This window comes from Papio anubis, chromosome 6, assembly GCF_008728515.1.
Source record: "Papio anubis isolate 15944 chromosome 6, Panubis1.0, whole genome shotgun sequence".
NCBI lineage: Eukaryota > Metazoa > Chordata > Mammalia > Primates > Cercopithecidae > Papio > Papio anubis.
Genome location: NC_044981.1, coordinates 45,598,827 through 45,622,598, shown reverse-complemented (window position 1 = coordinate 45,622,598; position 23,772 = coordinate 45,598,827). Strand labels below are relative to the sequence as shown.

The following is a 23,772-nucleotide window of genomic DNA, read 5'->3' as shown; positions in this document are numbered from 1 at the left end:
GTGGTCTATTCACCACCGCCGTCTGATTTAGTCATCGTGTCCGAAACAATGGAAAGGCGTCTGCAGCTGAAATAATTTAGTTGGAATTATCTTGGAAAAAAGAAGTAAAGTTAGACTAGGGGTGTAATGCTTTCTCAGCGCTTTCCCTGGGCCAACAGGAGAGTGCAATTCTCTCAGCGAACGCCAAGGGGCACCCTCTCCCTCCCCGCTGTACCTGGAACGCCTTCCTCTTTCCAACCGCACAAAGAGCCCGGCCTCCTCCCGGGTGACATCACAAAGGGCCGCTCCCCCGCCCCTTCGGCGCCACCACGTGTGTCCCTGCGCCCGGTGGCCACCGACTCAGTCCTCGCCGGCCAGTCTGGGCAGCGGAGGAGGGTGGTTGGCAGTGGCTGGAAGCTTCGCTATGGGAAGTTGTTTCTTTGATCTCTCGCGCCCAGCCCTCCTCCCTGGTTCTCCGCAGCCGCTGTCGGAGGAGAGCACCCGGAGGCGCGGGCTGCAGTCGCGGCGGCTTCTCCCCGCCTGGGCGGCCGCGCCGCTGGGCAGGTGCTGAGCGCCCCTAGAGCCTCCCTTGCCGCCTCCCTCCTCTGCCCGGCTGCAGCAGTGCACATGGGGTGCTGGAGGTAGATGGGCTCCCGGCCCGGGAGGCGGCGGTGGATGCGGCGCTGGGCAGAAGCAGCCGCCGATTCCAGCTGCCGTGGGGCCGCGCGCCCCGGGCGCCCCTGCGAGTCCCCGGCTCAGCCATGGGGACCTCTGCGAGCAGCAGCACCGCCCTCGCCTCCTGCAGCCGCATCGCCCGCCAAGCTAGAGCCACGATGATCGCGGGCTCCCTTCTGCTGGTGAGCGCTTGCGGGGACCAGGGGTGGCGGCGGCGCCGGAGCAGAAGGAACCGCTCTCCGGGAGCCGGGCGGATCTCCGAGCCGGGGCTTCGGGAGGCGCGGGGCCCGGCCGACTGGGTTACGGGCACTGAGGGGTTTGCAAGGGAAGGCAACACACCGGAGGGCCTCGACTAGGTTATTTAGGGGAATCACAGGGCTCAGCCGGGGCTGGGGAATGAAGACGAATTGTTTTCCTTGCAGTCTGGCTTTGCTGGAGGAGGCGCTAGAGGTGGCCGCCAGGCTTCTGCGCATTTGAGGGCTTTTCCCCCTACTCGGCCTACCTCGAGCTCCCCACGCCCGCAGCCACAGCCCTCCACCCATTGGCCACTGCCCCTCTGCGTGGTGTGGGGCCGGGGCCGCGGTGTGGGGCTCCGAGGGCCGGCCGAGCCCGGCGCTTTGTTGCAGCTGCAATGTCATGTCGGGATGCTACCGCAGTGGAAGAGAGTGGTACCGGTGCGCGCCGGACACCGGAGACCTCCGGGTGCTGCCTCGCGGTGCATTCCCGAGCAGAGCGCAAGCAGCCCCCGCCTCCATCCCTTTACCCTCTCGGCTTGGGTGGGGTCTCAGGTTCTGCCTGCCGAAATGTCACCCTTAGACCCACTCTCCGGCGCCTCCAAAGCGCCGGCTTCCAGCCAGCCAGCGCGCTGGCACTCGAATGGGGGGAGGGGGAAGGAGATGTGTGTAAAGGAAGATGAATTTTCTGCGGTCTTTCCGATCCCTCGTTTACCTGTGGCTAGGCAGGTGACCCTGCAGGGTGGTGCAGTCTTCCTCATCGCCCAAGCTGCATCCACATCTCGGGTCAATCATCTTGACCAAAAACTTACCCTCACTTCCCCCAAATTCCCTCCCTTTATTTCCAACTATTGGGGTGAAGGGGCAAGTTAGATGGAAGAAAATTTGAGATCAAACCCTTGAGCTTCCCTTGCCTATCTTTTATCCCTGCAGGAAGGATGGAGATTCTTAGGTAAAAACCAAACAAAAACAAAAAACAAGAGCTTGTTTTCATGGCAGGGCTGTGTAAGGGAAAAGCAGGCTTGCTGTCTCCTTCCCCAAAAGGGCTTAACGCCTGGCCAGCCAAGAACTGCTTAGATCTCAGGGCATTGCAGTTGCTATGGCCTGGGAATTCATCCTACAGACACTCTGGTTCCTTGTGTGTGTGTTTTAAGAGGAAGAGAGAGACTAAAGAAAAGTTTGTTACTGTTAGCATTTATAATGAAGCAAGTCACAGTCTCCCTTCAGAAACTCTTTTCTGCCCATTTATTAATGGCATGGCCAAGGTTTATATCTTTGAAACAAGTGTGGTGGATGGTAAGCAGTAGTGGGGGAGTCTCTTGGGACAATGAACCTGAATTGACAGTCTTGGTGTGGAGAGAAACACATCTAGGTCCATGGGAACACTGATCCTAGTTCAGTGGAGTGAGAATTATCATCGGTTCGTTTTTCACGGCCGTAGATCCACTGCTATCCACTACTATGTTTCAGGTGCTTCCAACACATCTGATTATTATATGCCTCATAGAGTCCATTCCCAGATTAAATCTTAAGTCATTGTGCAATACTCCATTTATTTTACCTTTTAGCATGAGGTAGGTAATTAAACAAAGATCTTGATGTAATCAAATGGTAGGTTGCTTTAACTGAGAAAGGGTCCAGCTCCTTTTTTTGAATCATCAGGCTAGGCGCCCTGGCTCATGCCTGTAACCCCAGCATTTTGGGAGGCCAAGGTGGGAGGATTGCTTGAGTTCAGGAGTTCGAGATTTGCCTGGGCAACATAGTGAGACCCCATCTCTACAAGAAATCAGGTGGGTGTGGTAGTGGTGTACCCCTGTATGCCCAGCTTCTCAGGAGGCTGAGGTGGGAGGATGGCTTGAACCCAGGATGTTGAGGCTGCAGTGAGCTGCGATCATGCCATGGCACTCCAGCCTGAGTGACAAAGTGAGACCCTGTCTCAAAAACCAAAATAAAAAATAAGTCATCAAACTCAACCTATCCTAAAAATTGTGCACTAGATTTGCAACTGAAGACCTGACAATTTAAGTTTGGCTGCTTTGAAAAAAATAAAATTTCTAACGGGGATTAGGAGCAGTCTCAAGATGATAACTAATACAGGATTCCTTATTCTTCTGCTAGCTATGCTAAAAAGACTTCAGTTAAATTCATAGAATGGCATGAGGTTGAGCCCTTCATCCTGAAGGGTGACTGGAGGGTGTGCCAGGAATCAGCAGAGACTATGTTATAATCCCCATCCAGGGTGGGGAGGAAATGCCTTTTGTCTTTCACATTCTTACTCTGCATGCCCAAGTCCACAGGACAGGCTTTGTTAATGTGTAAAATGATGATCTCATGATACTGTTCCAAGGAGTATTTATCCCATTGGGATCATTGGCCATGTGAACATGATGGACACCAGGTACTGGAGCCTGGGTACACGTGGCAGGGTACTCAGAACACTACTGGGGGAGGTGGGCAAGTTAGTGGCATGCCCACATATTGCAGTTAGATTAAAAAAGTAATAATCCAAATAAAGTGTTCTGTTTATTATGTCTCCTAACGCTCTTCTTTCAAATATCTCCCTTTTTGTGTGACAATATTTATTGTCGTCATTTTTGTGTTGCGACTTTTTGTTTGTCATGACTGGCTAACCGCATGAAAGATAGCTTACTATAAGCTTATAAAAATACAAATATATATGCACACAATATGACATAATATATAAACACACATATATAGCAATTGTATATGTATAGAGAGAGCAATTGCTACATGCCAGGTGCTTTGTATATGATATCTCACTTATTCATAGCACCTTTGTGAAGCAGGTGATATTATCTCTATTTTATAGTTGAGAAAATGGAAGCTCCCGAAATTTCATTGGTTTGTCCCAGGCCACATAGCTTGCACGTGATATTGCTGGGGCCAGAACTCAGGACTGCCCGGCTCTTCAGCTCATGTCCTCTTTTAGCCCTGTGCTACACTGCGTGTTTCACAAGTCCAAATTGCTTGGTAATAAAATGTAACAACAGAGAAGTTGTTGTTGGGGAACAGTTAAGATGGCGGTTTGGTTCATTACAGACCGTGAATGAGAATTACAGGAATGCTTTTGGAAGGAAGTATTCTTGCTGCTTGCACTTCTACTTCTGATGAGTGTCTGCATGATAATAGGAAGTAAAACATACACTGAAAGACAAGAGCTGGGTTCAAAAGTCTGGGGCTCAGGTGGACAAAACATTCTTGTTGCTCAACACCCAGTAAGTCTAATGTGCATGGACGTGCTTTGTCTTCAGAATCTAAGATTACCTTCCACCATCTTGACTTTACCAATTGTACTTTCTTGCCTGAGACACTCACCCTTGCTATATCATATCTCTGTAAGGCAGAGACAAGACCTTTAGGTTTGTTCCACTGATAAGGAATGCTCTAGAATGACTTGCCCAGCATGACAATACATAGTGAGAGACGCCTCTTGCCCTCAGGGAGCTTGCTTTAACTGCATAGATAGGATGTTCGCAGTGAGGCAGTCAGAAGAGAAGGGAGCCATAACTGGTAAGGGTATCAGGTGTGAAGCTTTAGAAAACACTCTTTTGCAAGCATTATGAATTCCAGATAGAGGGCTATTTGCTGTTATAGCCTGTCCAGCTGTGTGTTTGCCTAGAAAGTGCCAAGTAATAGTGTTTTTCTGTTACTGAAACTAGACATGTAGCTTAGTGCTACTTCCTGATCTTCATTTATCAAAGTACATTACCTGGCACATTGGCAATTCACTTTGGCTGTTTGGGCAGGCGTGGAGTGGTCTGGTGGGGGCTGAAGTTCTGAATCACGTCAAGACTTGGTGGCAAATTCAAGCAGAACTTTAAATTAGAGCTGATATTATATCCAAAAGATGTTCTCCCTCCTATATATCTTAGCTCTACAATCCTAGAATGAGAAAGCTGGAAGGGAGCATAAAAAATACTGATTTAACACCCTATATTTTTTGGTTCAGAGAAAAAAAAATACTCTATTGGGAAAGTGACTCATTTTTCATGTTTACAAATGAACCTGCATGGAGCACCCTTTCTAAGCGAGGCACTATCCTGGGCAGTGGGAACCCAGGGATGAACTGGGGTTTGGATCTTGCCATGAAGGTACAATATATATGGTATATAAAATGAACATGGCCATCACCAGTGCTGGTTGGGTTTTACTCGCTCATATGGAATCAGTGGATGAAGGTACTATACTTACCGTAATACACAAAATATGATTGATGTTAAAATCTTTAAAATACCTGAAGTAACTTTGGCTGTTGGTCTGAGAATCAGAGAAAAAAAAAAACAAACAACACTTTCAAATCTGAGAATGACATACATTAGCCTCGGTAGAGAAAGCAACTTCTTATCAGAGGAATGGGGAGTGCAAAACCTGTCCTGGAATGCAGGAGTCCTGACCGACCCCATGAGTTATCATCACATTCAAAATGTGTATAACGGAGTTGAGCTCTCTCATCTGAACTGTTTCCGAAGACATGTGTTTGAATCTTCTTCAAGTCTAGTCCAAAACAAGCAAACCTCTAGTGTAAATAAACTACACAAGTAAATCAAATCAGCAATAAAAAAAGTTCCTTGTAAATGGGATTTAAGGACTACCTTAAGGTGGGAAGGAAAAAAAGGGAGACTTGAAAAGGCATATATCCACCTAATGCCTGCTTGACATGTTTTAGTGTGGCTAAATGTTGACAAAGTCTATCAAGCAGGATATGGTATGCACAGTTAATGCTCTATTTTCTGGGGCAGTTTGCAGACAGTCCTTTTCTCCAGGTATGCTCTCATTGGGTCGGAACAAATAGGTGTGAGCTTCTGGGCTGGCTCTGGCAGATGGTCTTTGTCCTTTCTGCATTATAGACCAGAATGTGGAGACATCACACTTTAACTTTGCAGGCAACTATATCCACGAAGATGAGAGGTGAAGCCTCTTTGGAGGCTGCATAGACAGTTTACAAATTAATTTTGTGCTCCGCTGGTCCTTCATAAAGCATGTAAACTCTAATTGCCTTAAATAAACATCTTTTTTTTTTTTTGGTTTGGTTTTTGGTGACACAAAATGGTCAGGTGCATTATCAGACCATTACTATTCAGGGGCTGGTATGAATTGAGTGACTTTTCCTCATGCTTATTTTCCAGTAAGCAATAATATTCTGTTGGCTTTCTTTCCCCAAGCAGGCCTGGCAAATTCCGGTGATACCAGGTCATCAGCAACTTCTTGGCAAACTCAGGTGCTTCTCTTCTGTGACAGGAAGAGCCCAGGTTATCTCCGAGCTTTGGGCTTGTGTCCAGTGATCACTTGGAGCTGACTCAGTGTGGACCATTAGACAAAGATATGTCTGTTTGACAGAATGACAATAGGAGCCATAATAGGAATCAATTTGGTCCCCAAAGTTGGATCTTCATTTAGCATTAGCAGAAGGCTGGGTTTTGTGGCTGTAGCAGCAACAGCTGCTGAGCTTTGATTATTTAGGATAGGGGCGAGATCATGAATAAATACTGGCCTTGCCCCAGTGTTTGTGTTTGTCAAATACCAAAAAATAAAATAGGAATCCTAAATTGGCTTGCACGCTGCCACCTGGCTTTCTTACCACCTTCATTTCTAGCCTGAATCCAAGAGGGGAGGAGCTTGGGCAGAGGTTATAACCTGGGAGGAACCTGGCAGATATCAGTGAGTACAGGCAGGACTGAGGACTATCCAGAGGTGGGGTTCACTGATATTTAGGCTGCTGACTCAAAGCAATAGTGAGCAATAGTGATCTCAGTGAGATCAGTGGGCAAGAGCAATCTCAGTGTTCTTGAGAGGTGTTAAAAGCCACGAGAAGATTTATCCTGGCTTCGAGATGACAGATGTGTGTGGTGGTGGGAAAGTTGCGCTCAGAGAGATCTCAGGCAGGTGTGGGGCTGAGCAGGGTGTGGGTGGGGATCAGGACGTTGCCCTGTGGCTTCATATTTAAAAATTATACCTAAGACTTTGTGCTAAACAAAAATAAAAACAAGAAAAGTAAGGGGGGGCACTTAGTAAGCTAAGTCATAGCAAGGCTCATTATCTAATCTTTGTATACTTTCTATTTGTTCTGCTGCTCTCAGTACTGCTGTGTGGCTCTGTTGCTTGGCTCCCTTGCAAATCTATCTGTTTTGGGAAAAGGAGCATGAGCTTAATGGATTTAGGAGAGAGGAGAGGAGTGAGTCCATGAGTTCTGGAATCAAATGAGAGCAGCTGTGGATTCAATAGGGCTTCAGCTCTGAGAGCCCAGAGAGGGAGGAATAAGCAAGTGGGTGTTAATATTAATCATTGATATTGCTATCACTTATTTATTGAGTACTTATCTTTGACATTGTGTTGAATACTTTCTACAAATGATCTCAATACATCTGACAAGTCTATGAGGTAGTAGCATTAACCCCATTTTATAGATAAGCGAATGGAGTTTGAAAAATCTTATGGTCCTGCAGTTGGCAACTGCTGGAGACAGGATTTAAATCTAGGTCAATGTGGCTTTGTGCACACTGCTTTTTCTGAAAGTTGTTGGTAGGAGAGAGAGGTCACCTTAATTTACCAGAATTTTGTTTTCTGTAAAGAGAATGACTTTACCCTAGAGTTGAACATTCTCTTTCCAGAAATTCAATGAGCAATTCTGCTCCGTGATGGTACTTGGAAGTTTAACTAAAACTGCTGGTCATAAAGTGAGAGCAACGATTGAAAGGGGAGGGTATGCAGTCATTGGTAAGCTTTTTCCAGCATTTTCCTATGGTGTGACTCTGACGGGCAATGGTGCCATGGCTAAGATGGAAAGACACTCCTGTAAATTGAAATGTTATAAATAGGGAATGAATGCTTTGCTTTCCTGCTACTTGGGTCATTTTGAAAAATATTTGTTTAGTGAGTAACAGTGTGACATGGGTTCTGCTTAGCAATGTAGTTTTATCTCACTTATCCTGAGAACTTGAGGACCTTTTAGGGTGTTCTTTGCTGCCAGCCTAGTTATTTGTATAGGATAAGTGCACGGGCTTGTACCATCTGTTATTAGTATTTCCTTTTTTCACTTTTCATTTCAGGTCTCTTGGAAACCAGTTTAACTCCATGGTTTGAGGGGTGTCAGAGGTCATGTGTTTGTGTGTGGCTTATCATACTGACTGGTAGCACTCGCTTAAGTAAGCTTTTAAACATCGCTTTGTAGGTTGTAGAGACTGTGTAAACTAGGAAAAGGCAAAGGGTGGGGGGAAATCATTTAATCATTTGTCCTGGAAAACAGGTTGGAATTCTGGTCTCCCAAATAACCTTTGGGACAAGACCATTATTTGATTTCATCCTGTATACGGCCAGGTCAGCTTACCCAGGATGAGGAGAGGTAGGAGTGTTGGGAAGGAAGAAAGGGATTCCAAGGCAAATGGTAACAGGTCCCCAGAATAATTTAGCTGGATATTTTTGTTAATCCGTTTTGTGATGCTATAAAGGAATACACAAGACTGGGTCATTTATAAAGAAAAGAGGTTTATTTCACTCGTGGTTCTGCAGGCTGTACAAGAAGCATGGAGTTAGCATCTGGTTGGCTTCTGGTAAGACCTCAGGAAGCTTTTAGTCATGGCAGAAGGGAAGGGCGGCTGGTGTGTCACATGGTGAGAGAGGGAGCAGGAGAGAGGGAAGGAAGTACAGGCTCTTTAAACAACCAGGTCTGGTAGGAATTAAGAGAACTCAGTTATCACCAATGGGACAATGCTAAGCCATTCAGGACAGATCCACCTCATGACCCAAACATCTGCCGTAAGACTCCCTCCAACATTGGGGATCACATGTCAACATGAGATTTGGAGAGGACGTACATCCTAACTATATCATGATTCAATCTTTGCTGTTCCTTTATGTGTAGAAGTCCATGACTCCACTCTCCTCTTAGGTTTAAACCTTGCTGACCTGGTCAAGGAAAAATAACAAAATAGACAAGGTTTGTGTGTGTTTCCTCATTTGAAAAGCTCAGGGCTAATATTGTTTTTCAGCTTCTCGAAGACAATATGCTCTTCATCTTTGTGTTTCTGGCTCAATGTCCTGACACATAGCAGTTAAGCAATAAATGATTAATGAATTTCAGAAGGATTTTGATTTAAACTAACTGTTCATTCATTCTAGACAAGTTAGAGGTTAGTTGGAGCTAGAGTTACATCTCAGTCCTTTGAACTACAACTGAAGAATAGTTGACTTATTAAGTAAGAACAATTTAAACTTATGTAAGTTGGCAGACTAGAAGAACCTACTGGGTGTAGAATTCTCTTTATGTGTCATTTCAATTCAATTCCCTTTGTTTACAGTATTTATGTATAGTTAAAACTAATGTGTATGTACCTGCTTGTGTTCTACTTTTCTTAGTGTAGATATTTTCTGTTATCTTAGATATATTTATATTTAATACATTTAATAAAATTTATGGGGCATCTATTAAATGTCAGGCATTGCTAGACTTTGGGTATATGATAGTGAAAGGCTCTTCATGGGCTTTCTTCTTGGATGCCATAAAAGCGGTGATGCTTAATAAGAACCAGCCATTTAAAGAACAGAAGGAAGAATATGCCAGGAGGAAGGACGGTATGTGGGATGGCCCAGAGGGAGGAAAGAGTCTACATGTTCAGAGAATAGAAAGAAGATTTACGGTGGTTGGTGCTCAGTGAATGGGGACAATGGATCGAGCTTGAAAAGGCAGGCAGAGGCAAAATCATACAAGATCGTTTAAGGAATCAGGACATCACTCAGTGCAGTGGGAAGCAGGGTAATAATATGACTTGAATGCAATTAAAAAAAAAAAACTCACTGGCAACTCTGTGGAGAATGAATTAGAGAAGGGGAGCATAGAAGCTGGAGGCCAGTTAGCACCTTTTATAGTAATTCAGGGCAGAGATGATGGTGCTGGGGCAGTGACAATGAAGATGGGGATTACTAGATAGAAATTTTGGAGAGATTTGCTGATGGTGAGATAGGAAGGAGCAAGTGATATTGAAACAAAGTAGTGATCAAGGCTGATTCCTAGGTTCCCACATTGAGCAGTCTATGGTGGTCTGATTACTTTGAAAGGGAAGGCTTGGGGAGCAGTGGGTGAAACTGAGAGGCCTTAAGTTTGGATGCATATTGAATAAGTTTGAGGTGCCTGTGATTCACTCATTTCAAGCCTTTATGGCTGCCACTTTTTAATAGCTCTATCCCCTCCAGTTGGCACTGTGTTGAGCCATTCTACGGTTGTTGGATGCTTGGCTTGCTGTCTCTTTGGTCTTCCACTGCAAGCAGCACTAATGAAGTTGTCTCTGTATAAACCAATGGCTCTTTTTCCTTTTTGGTTTTTCCCCAAAGTGTGTTCCTCAAAGTGGAATTGCTGGGTCAAAGGAAATGAATGAACAGTTTTATGGCTTTTGCTGCACATTGCCAGACTGTAGTCCAGAAGAACTGAATTAATTTAGAATGCCACCAGCCACCTATAAATGTGCTTTCTAGCCCACAAGACTGCCAGTATTGGAGTTTATGACTATAATTTATTTATGCTGCTTTAATTATAGATATGTGAGGGTCCTTGGTTGTGCAAATTTGAATTTCAATAGCTCCTAGGGATATCAGACATTTATCCATAGGATGATCACCTTTGTAATTATGTACTCATGTAGCCCTCTGTCGTAACTATTGAGTAGGAGTTATGTTAGCCACATTTGCATGAATTCTTTATATACATTTTTAGTTTTATAAGCTTTTATTAGCAGTGTATGCCATATTTTTACATTCTACTTTTAATATTATTATATTTAATAACATAAAAGTTGAGATTTATGTTTTTACTTTTGAGACAGAGTCTTATTCTGTCCCCCAGGCTGGAGTGCAGGTGGCACGATCTCGGCTCACTGCAACCTCTTCCTCCCGGGTTCAAGCGATTTTCCTGCCTCAGCCTCCTGAGTAGCTGAGATTACAGCATGCACCGCCCTGCCTGACTAATTTTTGTATTTTTGGTAGAGGCGGGGTTTCACCATATTGACCATGTTGGCTGGTCTCAAACTCCTGACCTCAAGTGATCCTCCTGCCTCAGCCTCCCAAAGTGCTGGGATTACAGGTGTGAGCCACCGCACCCAGCTGAGATTTATATTTTTAAACCTTTTTCTTTGTTTGTGTCTGAAAATATTTTGTGTCTGAGAATATTTTCATTTTGTTGGTGCTGTTCATTTTAACAGAAATTGATCTCTTTGCAGGTGCAATGAACTATTCTGATAACTTTGAATTTTCTATGTGATGTTTTAAACGTTGGGTTTGTTGACTTTTCGGACTTTAGTGTCATATTTGTGGTAAGAACTACATTAGTATGTTCTGCAAGACAGTAATACTCATTGTATGAGGAAAGGGTTTTGTGGTCAAATATGTTTAGGGAGTGCTAGGTTCAACTAAGTCACCATTTCTGGCAGCTCTCCTGCAGGGCCTGCTGGAGCCGTCAGTAGGTTAATATTAATTGTGCCTTTCTGAGAGAAGGCTCTAATCAGGAGCACTTTCTAAAGTTTTAGGCCAGGGGCTGGTAAACTTTGTCTGTGAAGGACCAGATAGTATATATGTGCAGCTTTATGGGCCATGTGATTTCTGCTCTAACTGCTTAATTCTGTGTTTGAATGCTGAGAGCAGCCCTAGGCAATACCTAAGAGATTGGGTGTGGCTGTGTTCCAATATAGCTTTATTTGTGGACACTACAATTTGATTGTCATATCATTGTTATATGTCACAAAATATGATTATTTGTTTGATTTTTTAAAGAAACTATTTAAAATGTAAAAACCCATCTTAGCTTGTGAGCAGAAACAGGCAGGTACTGGAGCTTACTCACTCTTTTAAAATGTTTATTTATTTATTTTAATTTGGGACAGGGTCTTGCTCTGTCACCCAGGCTGGAGTTCAGTGGTGTGATCACAGCTCACTGTAGCCTCAACCTCCTGGGCTCAAGTGATCCTCCTACCTCACTCAGCTTCCTGAGTAGCTGGAACACCACCATACCTGGCTTTTTTTTTTTTTTTTTTTTTTTTTTTAATTTTTTGTAGTGATGGGGTCTCCCTGTGTTGCCAGACTGGTCTCAAGCTCCTGGGTTAAAGCGATCCTCTCCCCTTGCCCTCCCATGCTCACTCTTTTTAAAGACTGTAGAATCATTAATATCTCATGGGACTAGGTCAGGGAAACTCACTGTGGGACATGCTTACTTAAACTCTGCTCCACTTATCTAAAGTACTTATTTTTTTTTCTTTTTTTTTTTTTTTGAGACGGAGTCTCGCTCTGTCGCCCAGGCTGGAGTGCAGTGGCCGGATCTCAGCTCACTGCAAGCTCCGCCTCCCGGGTTCACGCCATTCTCCGGCCTCAGCCTCCCGAGTAGCTGGGACTACAGACGCCCGCCACCTCGCCCGGCTAGTTTTTTGTATTTCTTAATAGAGACGGGGTTTCACCATGTTAGCCAGGATGGTCTCGATGTCCTGACCTCGTGATCCGCCCGTCTCGGCCTCCCAAAGTGCTGGGATTACAGGCTTGAGCCACCGCGCCCGGCCTAAAGTACTTATTAACAGTAAATCCTTTCTGCTCTCTTGTGTTTTCTCATTTGCTGTATACCAAGTTTTTATTGTAAATGTTTTGAAAATGCTAGTGGACCCATGTTTCTCTTTTAACTCTTTGCTGTGCAGTCTGTATTTTTTGTTTCGTTATTTGCTCTTAGTCCGGGATGGTTTGTTTCAGGATTATAGCTTTTAAAAATCTGAAGTCTTTGATACACTTCTCAGGAATTGAATACCCGCATTTTAATTGGGGTGTTTTAAAAGATTATCTTGGCCAGGTGCAGTGGCTTACATCTGTGATCCAGCACTTTGGGAGACCGAGGCAGGAGGATCACTTGAGGTCAGGAGTTCAAGACCAGCCTGGTCAATATGGTGAAGTTCCACCTCTACTAAAAATGCAAACATTAGCTGGGCATGGTGGCACACGCCTGTAATCCCAGCTACTGGGGAGGCTGAGGCAGGAGAATTGCGTGAACCCAGGAGGGAGACGTTGCAGTGAGCCCAGATCGTGCCATTGCAATCCAGCCTGGGTGACAGAGCGAGACTCCATCTCAAAAAACTCAAAAAAAAAGAAAAGAAAAAGAAAAGTAAAAAGAGAAAGGATTTTCCATCACTGGTTAGAAAATTTGAAAAATAAAAGTAAAAAACTAAAAGATTGTTAAAATATAGTACATCGTTAAGTTGGCGGGATGGATAATTAAAATAACATTTATGGAATGCTTACTATGTGTCAGACACGTTTTGCCTGCTTTATCTGTATTAACAATTAATTCTCAAGACAGTCTTTGAAGAGTAGGTATTGCTAATTAACTCCTTTATACTAATGAGGAAGCAGAGACACAGAAGTGAGTCATTTGCCAAGGCCACCCAGAATTAAGGATAAAAAAAATCCAACGTGTTTTTCTACTCGCACACAAGGCTCAATACAACACCTTTGACACCAAATTCTCCAGCAGACACCAACTGAGTGCCCTCTAATTCAATTGAGTTCTGACCTGTCTACCTGGAGGTAGGGTCGGATCCCACAGTTTAAAGACACAGTCCCGGGGGACTGCCCCCAACATCTGATGTCAAGCACCAGCCGCAGATTATTTTGCCTGTGCTTTGGCCTGACCAGCTGTAAATCAAGGTTCCCACAAACCCTTCCTCAGGTTTGATTCATTTGCTAGAGCGGCTCACAGAACTCAGGGAAACACTCTACTTACTCAGCCTCCTGAGTAGCTGGGACCACAGGCGTGTACTTCCATGCCCAACTCCAGTTTCTTAATAAAGGATATAATAAAGGATACAAATGAACAGCCAGATGGAGGAAATGCATAGGGCAAGGTGTGTGGGAAGGGGCATGGAGCTTCCATGCCCTCTCTGGGTGCACCATCCTCCGGGAATCTCCAGGTGTTCAGCTGTCCAGAAGCTCTCCAAACCCCAGTCCTTTTGGGCTTTTACGGAGACTTCATTACTTAGACATGATTGATTATATCACTAGCCTTTGGTGATCAGCTCAACCTTCAGTCCTTCTCCCCTTCCCTGAGGTTGGAGGTGGGGTTGAAAGTCCCAACCCTTCAATCATACCTTGGTCTTTCTTATGACCAGCCCCTATCCTGAAGCTACTTAGCAGCCCCCAGCCACCAATCATCTCATTAGCATACAAAAGACACTATTATGACTGGAGATTTTAAGGTTTTAGGAGTTGTGCACCAGAAACCAGGGACAGAGACCAAATATATATTTATTAGATCACACTATCACACCTAGCTAGTACCTGGTAGATCTGGGCTGCTCAGCACGCTATAGGCTAAAATATTAATAGGTTTTGTTTATGTGTGCTTTTATACTGGAGTTGCTGCACTGGCTGGAGTCATTGGTTTTGCCTTGGTTTATAGGCTTTTCTTTAAATCCTTAGTGAGCACAGAGTAACATTCCTTCTGCATCTTTCCCCCTGTCTTGCATGGAATGCCAATTCATTTACTACTTAGTGACTAAATAAATGGGTAGCCTACTCTTGGCTTCTTCATGTATGCAGAAGTCTTAGAAATAGTTATTTCTAAGGACACGGAAGGAGATGAGGTTCTGTGGCCCCAGGACTGAGTGCTGCCGAGTGTACACTCTCCTGCATTGCAGGTTCCAGGGAAAACAGCACCTGGGTTAAGTCTCGCATGGCTTTTCCTTTTTCCAGTGTCCCCTGAGCTTGCCTCCTTCCAGTCCTGCAGTCAGCACATTCTAGCCTTGGCATCCTCTATATTTGCCAGTTTTAAAAACGGTCCCTGCTTTTGTCTTAGCAACAGAAGACTTTTTTTTTAAATCAGAGAAGATAGTAGCAAATGCAAGAGTTGACCAAATGTATGTAACATAACTGGGAACAGTTCTGTCTGTGATTTGTGGAAGCTCTGTCCTTGAAGCCTTCCTCTTTGAGCGTTCCTTTTCCCCCACTTCAAATCTACAGAATTCTAAGCAGCCAGTGTCTTGATATGACACATTTAATGTGATGCTCAAAATAAAATGATCAGAAATTCTGAAAGGTCTAGCTCTGCCTGGCTTTTTGCCTTTTGATCATCTGTTATCATGTTTTAGATTCACCATCTCAGGAATAACTTGGTTGCATTATCATCTCTACAGTAACAGGTTTCCTCTCCAAATATTAGTTTTATGCAGCATTAAAAAAATTCTACAACAAACTCATAGGCAGTCTCTCTGCCTGCCCTTTATGAATAGAAAAAAAGTGTATCGCTGCCTTGACTTTGCTCATTTTCCACTAAAAATTATTAGAGTTTGATAGGGAACAAGAATGACAAAAATATATTGTAACCATCAGCTGTGAGGAATCTTTTGTTTGTTTGAAGGATGAGGTCATGGAGTAAGAATTGTTAAATAAATAGGCATCAACATTCTGACATGTCTTTGCAGATCTGGGTGCTTCCTGTCCTTAGTCAGGCCCATCTCTGTGTCCTAGAATAGAAGTGACAACAGGAGAGGTGTGATGTGGCTCACCAGGGTGTATGCTGAGACCCAGGGAGTCTTTAGAGTTGGTTATTTAGAGCTACCTCCTCCCTTTTTTGAAATTTGTGTTGTTCTGGGTTTACCTTTTAATCAGTCATTCAGTAGGCATTTTATAGTGCTCATAAATCCTGTATAGTTTGGAATGGCACACTGATATTTACCTCATGTATCCATTGTTGGTGAAATAAATGTCTTGGATAAATGAAATTTTCCAAATAACTAAAGTTTAAACTAGGACAGAGCATAGATAACTTCCAGAGGATAATCTTATTATGCTGCTTATAATTCTAATCACCAAGTTAGTATCATCTTTTTTGAAGAAGTAAGAGGGGAGGCTGGGTCCAGTGGCTCATGCCTGTAATCCCAGCACTTTCGGGGACTGAGGTGGCAGGAATGCTTGAGGCCAGGAGTTTGAGATCAGCCTGAGCAACATAGTGAGACCCCCTGGCCCCCCTCAAAAAAAAAAAAAAAGAAAGAAACGAGGAGGGAATGTTCTAACTCTTTGATACATTTGCTTGTCACCTTAAGTACCCTGCAGAGTGTAATTCTTGTAAGCCATTTGTCATTCTGTTAAAACAGAGTGATGTCCTCAGGGTCTTTGGAGATGAAATGAAGTATCTGCCCTTGTACTGAAGGGTATAAGGCCAGACTGCTTTATCTCTTGAGTTATTGTGGCTACATTGTGGAGGCTTTGGGTTTTCTCCTGCTTGCTTTTAAACCTGCGCTCAGCTGGGCATGTTGGCTCACACCTGTAATCCCAGCACTTCGGGAGGCTGAGGCAGGCGGATCACGAGGTCAGGAGATGGAGACCATCCTAGCCAACATGGGGAAACCCCGTCTCTACTAAAATACAAAAAAGTTAGCTGGGCGTGGTGGCAGGCGCCTATAGTCCCAGCTACTCGGGGGTCTGAGGCAGGGGAATAGCTTGAACCCAGGAGGCGGAGGTTGCAGACAGCCTGGCGACAGAGCAAGACTCTGTCACAAAAAAAAAAAAAAAAAAAAAAAAAAAAAAACCTGCACTCATCTTTAGCAACTTCCTCTACCACCACTTCTAATATGCTGGTTCTAATTATGTATGGTCTGTAAGTCCATTCATTCATTTATTCAACTAACACTTGTCAGACGTTACCATGAGTCGGGTCCTTGAGGGCATGGATAGCACCAGTAAATGAAATAGACCTGATCCTTGTCCACATGGAGCTTGTGATCCATAGGGGAATACATGCTAAACAGAAAAATGGGTAAGTACAAAATTGTGGTAGCCATACTGGGGGAAAAAATGGGAATGAGGGGATCTTGTGAAACTTGTTTTTATTAGTGGAGAGGTGGTCAGGGATGGCATTCCAGAGAAAGCCCTATCTTTGTTAAAGACTTTGCCTTTCATCCTGAGTCATGTGGGAAGTGATTGAGAGTTTTAAGCAGGGGATGAAAGGATGAGATTTGGTGTGTGAGTTGGAGTGGGTGTCAAGAAAGGAAGCCAAGATCTCAGTACTCATTGCTAAACTCTCAGAGGTCTGACGATTTCTGTGAGTGAGCTTCTGCTCTCTGTATTTTTTGACATTTCTTTTGACTGCCCTGTGCAGGTGTTGACAGACTTTCTCCATAAAGGGCTGGATAGTATATTATCCAGCATATAGTATATATAGTGTATTCTGTAAAGGGCTGGCTAATATTTTAAGTTTGCAGGACATAAGGTATCTTTTGGAACTATCCAACTCTGCCACTGTAGCATGAAAGCAGCCACAGTCAATACCCACATAAATGGCTGAATTCCAATAAACGTGTTTATAGGAACAATTGGCATGTGGGATTTAGTTTGCTGACCCCTGGCTTGGAGAATGCTTTGCTTCTTATTCCCATGATCTTCATTATTGAGGTAGTGGTGCAAGGGGGGAAATGCAATCTATGTGGTCGTTCCTGGCCTTGAGCTGCTTGTAATCATTATGGGAAGATAAGTATATACACTTAAGTGGCCATCAGCAAACATCACAAGACAATATATAATTAGGCACCAATAAGATGAACAGAAACAGGAAATGTGATGAAGAGTTCACTCATCTGCTTGGAATCTGGGTGTCTAGGAATAATTTTAAAGGCTTTACGGGGAAGGTGGAACTTGACAGAAGTAATTGTAAACACTTAGAGGGTTAGAGGTGAATACAACCTAGTCCAACTTGCAAATTTTAGTGATGCAGTGTTAGAAGATGAACAAAAGCAAATCACAGAACACTATGTATCCACAGTCCCCTTGAATGTGTAAGGCAAAACAAAACAAAAATCAATGGGAACAGCCAATTTAAGGTATGCATGCATGTACGTATGTATTATGTGTAAATGCTCAGAAAAGGGTCTGGAAAGATGTGCACCAAAATTAACAGAGTCTCTCTGGAAATGAGTGCATTTGAGCAGAGACTTAAATGTTTTACTTTTTAGTTCCTAATTATTAGAATTATTACATGAATGTTTATTTTCATCATAAAAATATTAATTAATACAGGGCAATATTAAAACAATTAAAAGTGCCAGATTGGTTAAGAGGCTGAGAGAGTGGTACGGAGAGTGCGATTGGGCTGTCTCCAAAATGTGTCTCAGAACCAGAGATTAGAGCCCTTAGTTCAGGGTGTCCACAACTTGGATGGGCATCAGAATCACTTGGAAAGCTTAAAAAGAAAATGAACCAAAGCTACAACCAAATAAATTCCTGGCCCCATTGCAGACCCACAGTGATCTCAGATGATGGGGCTGGGATGTGATTTTTTTTTTAAAAGCTTTCCAGGTAATTTTGATGCTGCCTTTGAGACCCGAGGCTTTGGTGAGCCTCCGATCTAGTTTATCCAACTCTGTACAAATGAAGGAATTAAGGATCTTGACCAGGTAGGACTCAGCCTCAGATCTTTTGGCTCCCACTCTCTTGTACTTTTCAATGACTGCGTCCCCTAATTCAGGTGTTTTCCTAGCATTAGCTTTGGGTGGCGTCTCAACTTGTTGTCATATTATATGGAAAACATTCTTAAATGCCACTTTTGAATGGGGTCCACCTCATCCCCATTTCCCATTGCTTCACTCCCAGATCATCATTGGGAATAATTTCTACAGTGTTTTAATTTTCTTAGAAATCAGAGGGTTGCCACCAGGCTAGTGGGAAAAGCCCTAGTTTTAGATCATAAGTTGACTAAAAGGCCTTAGGAAAATGGCTTTTCTCAGGTGCCATCTGAGTCTCTATAAAGAGAAAGCGATATTGCCAAGTCTTCCTCTCAGCAGGGTTTCGCTCAGGCAAAAGCGCCCATGGAGTGGTCCCTCCAGCTTTGCAGCACAGATTGGGTTAACTGTTTACTTCAGAATTGGAAGAGGCCTTCGGGGTCCCTCTAGTTCAGTGATTTTCAGTTGTTTCAGGAATAAACCCCTTGCAAATAAATTCTTACTTGGAAAGCCGCATTAGCAAATTGATAAAGTGGAGATGCTTGGTTTAGGCAGAGATGGGGGGCTTGGAGCTTACCTCCCCTGCTCCCTGGTCTAAGGGACATCCTGAGAGCTGTGTTCTGTCCAGTGCTCGCTTAAGTCCTGTTTGAAAACCACTGATTTCTTCCTCTTTCCCCTTCCATAAGTAATCGTTCACCAACTTCAGCTAACCTGAGCCCTCAAATCTGTCACCTTCTCTCCATTTCCACACCCACCACCCTAGTCCGAGTCACCACCACCTTCCATGTTGGTTTTCACCCTCTAACTGAGTTTTCTCGTCTACTCTCCCATATACCCCTTTCACCCTCTGCTCTGGAGCAGACAACTTTTTTATTCACAGGTGCAATTATATGCCTCCTCCCCCCACCTATCATGTAAACATTTAATGACTTCTCATTGCATTTTGAATTAAGATCAGCACGTGGAGGCTCTTCAGATATAACTGTGGCCCCTCTGTTCCGTCTTGAGATAGAGCCACAAGATTTTTAGTTCCTGTACTGAGCTTCCTTCTGCTTCACACTTTTGCTCTGGTGCTCCCTCTGTCTAACCCCCTTTCACTGCTTCTGACCTGGAGTTAATTTCTGCCTCTCCATCCTTAAGAGCTATATCAAAATGTTTCTCTAACTTCCCTGAGCTAGGAAGCACCTGTTAAATTCCCTGTCATAGGATTCTATACTTCTCTTTCTCAGCAGTGATCTCAATTCTAATCGAGTAATTACTTTTTCTTGAGGTCAGGAGTTGAGAATTGAGTATATTCTTTTTCTATTCATCCCAGCCTAGAATGTGAACTTCATAAGGGCTGGAATAGAGTTCTCAAGGTTCTATCCTCAGCCCATGGCATGATGTCTTGCACACACCTATTAGATCGTCAGTAAGCATTTGTCCAATGAACTCATAGTGTCTAGTTTTTGCCATATCTCATTTCTAGTGTTCAGCCCACATGCGACTGCGGAAGGATCATTGTTTGTGGGCTCTGCTTGTGGGAACTGGAATTGTCTCTTGTTGTGTGAGGTAATTTAAAGGTTCTTTTTTAGAGACACATTGTCTAAAGTGGGTTACTCAGTATGATACAGTTTAAACAGGGCCGAGTTTTGCTTTAATTAGAAACTTGATCTATTATTCCAAATGAACAAAGAGCTCTAAAATCCACTTAAAGTCTGAGAAAGAGTGTGGAGGCTGTGGCGTTTGGAGGTGGGTTTTATGTATAGCTGGGAAAACCTCTTTGGTAACTCAGTAATCAGGGTTCCTTACTTTAGATTTAGAAGTGCATATCTGGGGGGAAATATAAAAAGCTGTAGGAAGCCTACCCCAACTCCATACCCAAATCCACACATGCTTGCTATTCATGACCTCCTGTGCTTGTTCTGCAGAGCCACCCTGGTGAGTGTGTGTGGGTGTGTCTGACCGCCCATCCTCCCACACAGGTAGGGAGGCTGACTTAGATCGCACAGCGCAGCAGACTGATATTCAGCGTGGACCACCACTCCCTGCCCAGATCTTGGGTTCAGTTCTCTTCTTTCATTAATTGAAGAGTAATAAGCTGCCATTTGGGTTACTAATACAGCTTTCAAACTTTCAGAACACCGCAGCTATCTAAAACTGCTTTTGCATGTAGACACGCCAGGAAGTACAGAGCAGAGCCACTTTTGCAACCTCTTGGGTTGGGTCTTTAGTGGGGAGATAGGGTCTAATCCCGTCGTTGGTATTCTTTTCTTCTTCTTCTTCTTCTTTTTTTTTTTTTTTGAGATGGAGTCTGAGTCTGTCGCCCAGGGTGGAGTAATGTGGCGGAGTCTCGGCTCACTGCAACCTCTGCCTCCCAGACTCAAGCAATTATCCCTCCTCAGCCTCCTGAGTAGCTGGGATTATAGGAATGCGCCACCATATCTGGCTAATGTTTGCATTTTTAGTAGACACAGGGTTTCACCATGTTGATCAGGCTGGTCTCGAACTCCTGTCCTCAAATGATCTGCCCACCTTGGCCTCCCAAAGTGCTGGGATTACAGGCGTGAGCCACTGTGCCCGGCTGGTATTCTTGACAAATGTAACTTGGGCTCCGCAGGATGGTTCCTTTTATCCAGTGCATCTGCTGTGCTCGGAAAAAGGTGGCTGGGGCTTATTTTGCAAATAGAAGGAACAAGAAAACAAAAGGTAAAGTCAGAAGGGAAAAGGGAAGACATTACAGATTTTATCATCAAGCAGGAGATTTTTTCCAGGCTCTAAGATGAGGTTAAGCTTCTTCACAAGAGAATCAACAACTGTCCCTTTTTTTTTTTTTTTTGGTGGGGGGGGGAGGGTCTCGACAGAAAAAATGAATATACCGTCATAAGCTGAAAATTAGTTTTCAATATTGTCATTTAACTAGATGGGCAGCTCTGGGATAGGGGAAGGGACTTCAGGGAAATACTTTTGATTCAAATAGTTAAATTTTGGGGTGGGAGAGAATTGAACCTTGAATTAAGTGTCAAGGTGCTAAAAAGACAGAAACTGATCACTATGAAAAAATGTTTTGATATATTCTCTTAGTCACTGCTATAGCAGCCAACTTAGAGGGAATTTGCCCTGCTGGGTAGCTGGTAGTTTGAGGCAGCCATTATTGGCCTGACACATAAACTTTGTGCATTTCATAAAGGATAGTGAAAACTGTTGGAACTTCTCAATATTGATTAATGCAGAAAAACTTTCTCTTAATATTCTTATTCTCCCCCACTGTCTTCTCAGAAGGACCTCAGGATTTAGTCCCACAAATATAATTTCCTTTCCCCTAAGCGCCTGTTGACTCCCTCTTGCTGGGTCTAGCTTTGTGCTTCCTCTCCTGGGTGGCTGCAGGCCCATGCTTTCGTAGCTATGGTCTTCGAAGGCTGAACAAACAGAGTGTGAATGTGAATCTAAAAGCATCAACTCTATTGTTTAAAGCACATTACAGAAATGCCAAAGGCCCACCTCTGTTTTGACAAATAAATAAAAGTTTAGCTTCACATAGGCAAACTGTATGAAAAAATCATGCCGCGACTGTCAGGTAATGCCAAGCAGGCAATCTGGTGCTGTGGAAGTGGCAGCTTGAATGCATGCCTTCCTGGTTCTCAGCTGCCCTATTCTCCCACCATGAAATGGCAGCTTAACAATGGGGTTGGGGAGAGGAAGAGAACTATTTAGCAAGTTATTTTCCTATTGCATTTGGATTTTGTCTAGTATATAACTTTTTTTTTTTTTTTTTTTTGAGACAGAGTCTCTTGTCACCCAGGCTGGAGTGCAATGGCGAGATCTCGGCTCATTGCAACCTCCGCCTCCCAGGTTCAAGCGATTCTCATGCCTCAGCCTCCCGAGTAGTTGGGATTACAGGCATGTGCCACCACGCCAGGTTAATTTCGTATTTTTAGTAGAGACGGGGTTTCACCATGTCAGCCAGGCTGGTCTCGAACTCGTGACCTCAGGTGATCCGCGTGCCTTGGCCTTCCAAAATGCTGGGATTGTGAGCCACTGCGCCCAGCCGTATATAACATTTTAAATCTCAGCTACGAAGTGTTTTCACATCCATATTCTCAACTGATTTTTATAATCAATTTGAGATGCATTGTCAGTTTCATTTTACAAATGGAAAAAAAGGAAGCTGAGGCAAAGGTCAGGCAATGAAACCAAAGTGTCACAGCCAGTAGATCAAGCTGTAGGATGGGATCCACGTCTTCGTTTCTGTAGTTCTACTGTGTTGCAGCACGCTGTCAAGAGGATGCAGTCCTGGTCGGATCTTTAACAGGAATGATGATGGTGGTGCTGGAATTGTTGACCCTTTTTCTCCCCTGCTCCTATGTAACATCTTCCTGGTTTTTGTTCCTTTCCCTTCCCTTCTGTTTCTTTCAGCTTGGATTCCTTAGCACCACCACAGCTCAGCCAGAACAGAAGGCCTCGAATCTCATTGGCACATACCGCCATGTTGACCGTGCCACCGGCCAGGTGCTAACCTGTGACAAGTGTCCAGCAGGAACCTATGTCTCTGAGCATTGTACCAACACAAGCCTGCGTGTCTGCAGCAGTTGCCCTGTGGGGACCTTTACCAGGCATGAGAATGGCATAGAGAAATGCCATGACTGTAGTCAGCCATGCCCATGGCCAATGATTGAGAAATTACCTTGTGCTGCCTTGACTGACCGAGAATGCACTTGCCCACCTGGCATGTTCCAGTCTAACGCAACCTGTGCCCCCCATACGGTGTGTCCTGTGGGTTGGGGTGTGCGGAAGAAAGGGACAGAGACTGAGGATGTGCGGTGTAAGCAGTGTGCTCGGGGTACCTTCTCAGATGTGCCTTCTAGTGTGATGAAATGCAAAGCATACACAGACTGTCTGAGTCAGAACCTGGTGGTGATCAAGCCGGGGACCAAGGAGGCAGACAACGTCTGTGGCACACTTCCGTCCTTCTCCAGCTCCACTTCACCTTCCCCTGGCACAGCCATCTTTTCACGCCCAGAGCACATGGATTCCCATGAAGTCCCTTCCTCCACTTATGTTCCCAAAGGTAACTTAACCTCATGAATTATTTATTTGAGGAAGGCTTTGAGCCCAGTGGCGGTACCAAGAGTGGGCTTATACCAAAGATGTTTTCTCCACTTTGTGTATTCCAAAGTCACCCCTTGGAGAAGAGGCCTTCAAATGGTGGCTAATTAAATCTGGCTTCTTTGGACTTAGTAGAAACATGTAGACTCAGAAGTTTTCTATTAGGGGAGATCAAATATCTAAAAACTAGGTCACATCAAGCTATAAAATATGAACCAAGAGAAACAAGGACAGTGTGTGACCTTATGTAAGTCACTTAACCTCTTCAGGCCTCGGTTTCAAAGTTGTCAAACAAATGAATGATTCAGATGTTTCAGGTTCCTTCCAGATTA

At 44.1% G+C, this 23,772-nt stretch overlaps 1 protein-coding gene across 1 annotated transcript in view; it reads left to right on the top strand.

Moving 5' to 3' along the window:
- The first annotated feature begins 246 nt into the window (after positions 1 to 246).
- Positions 247 to 23,772, top strand: part of TNFRSF21 (TNF receptor superfamily member 21) — a 74,439-nt gene continuing 50,913 nt past the window's right edge. The window contains exons 1-2 of the mRNA XM_003897699.3: positions 247 to 836; positions 22,751 to 23,402. Of these exons, the coding sequence (XP_003897748.2) occupies positions 741 to 836; positions 22,751 to 23,402 (748 nt within the window). The 5' untranslated portion in view covers positions 247 to 740. The remainder of the gene's footprint in view (positions 837 to 22,750; positions 23,403 to 23,772) is intronic.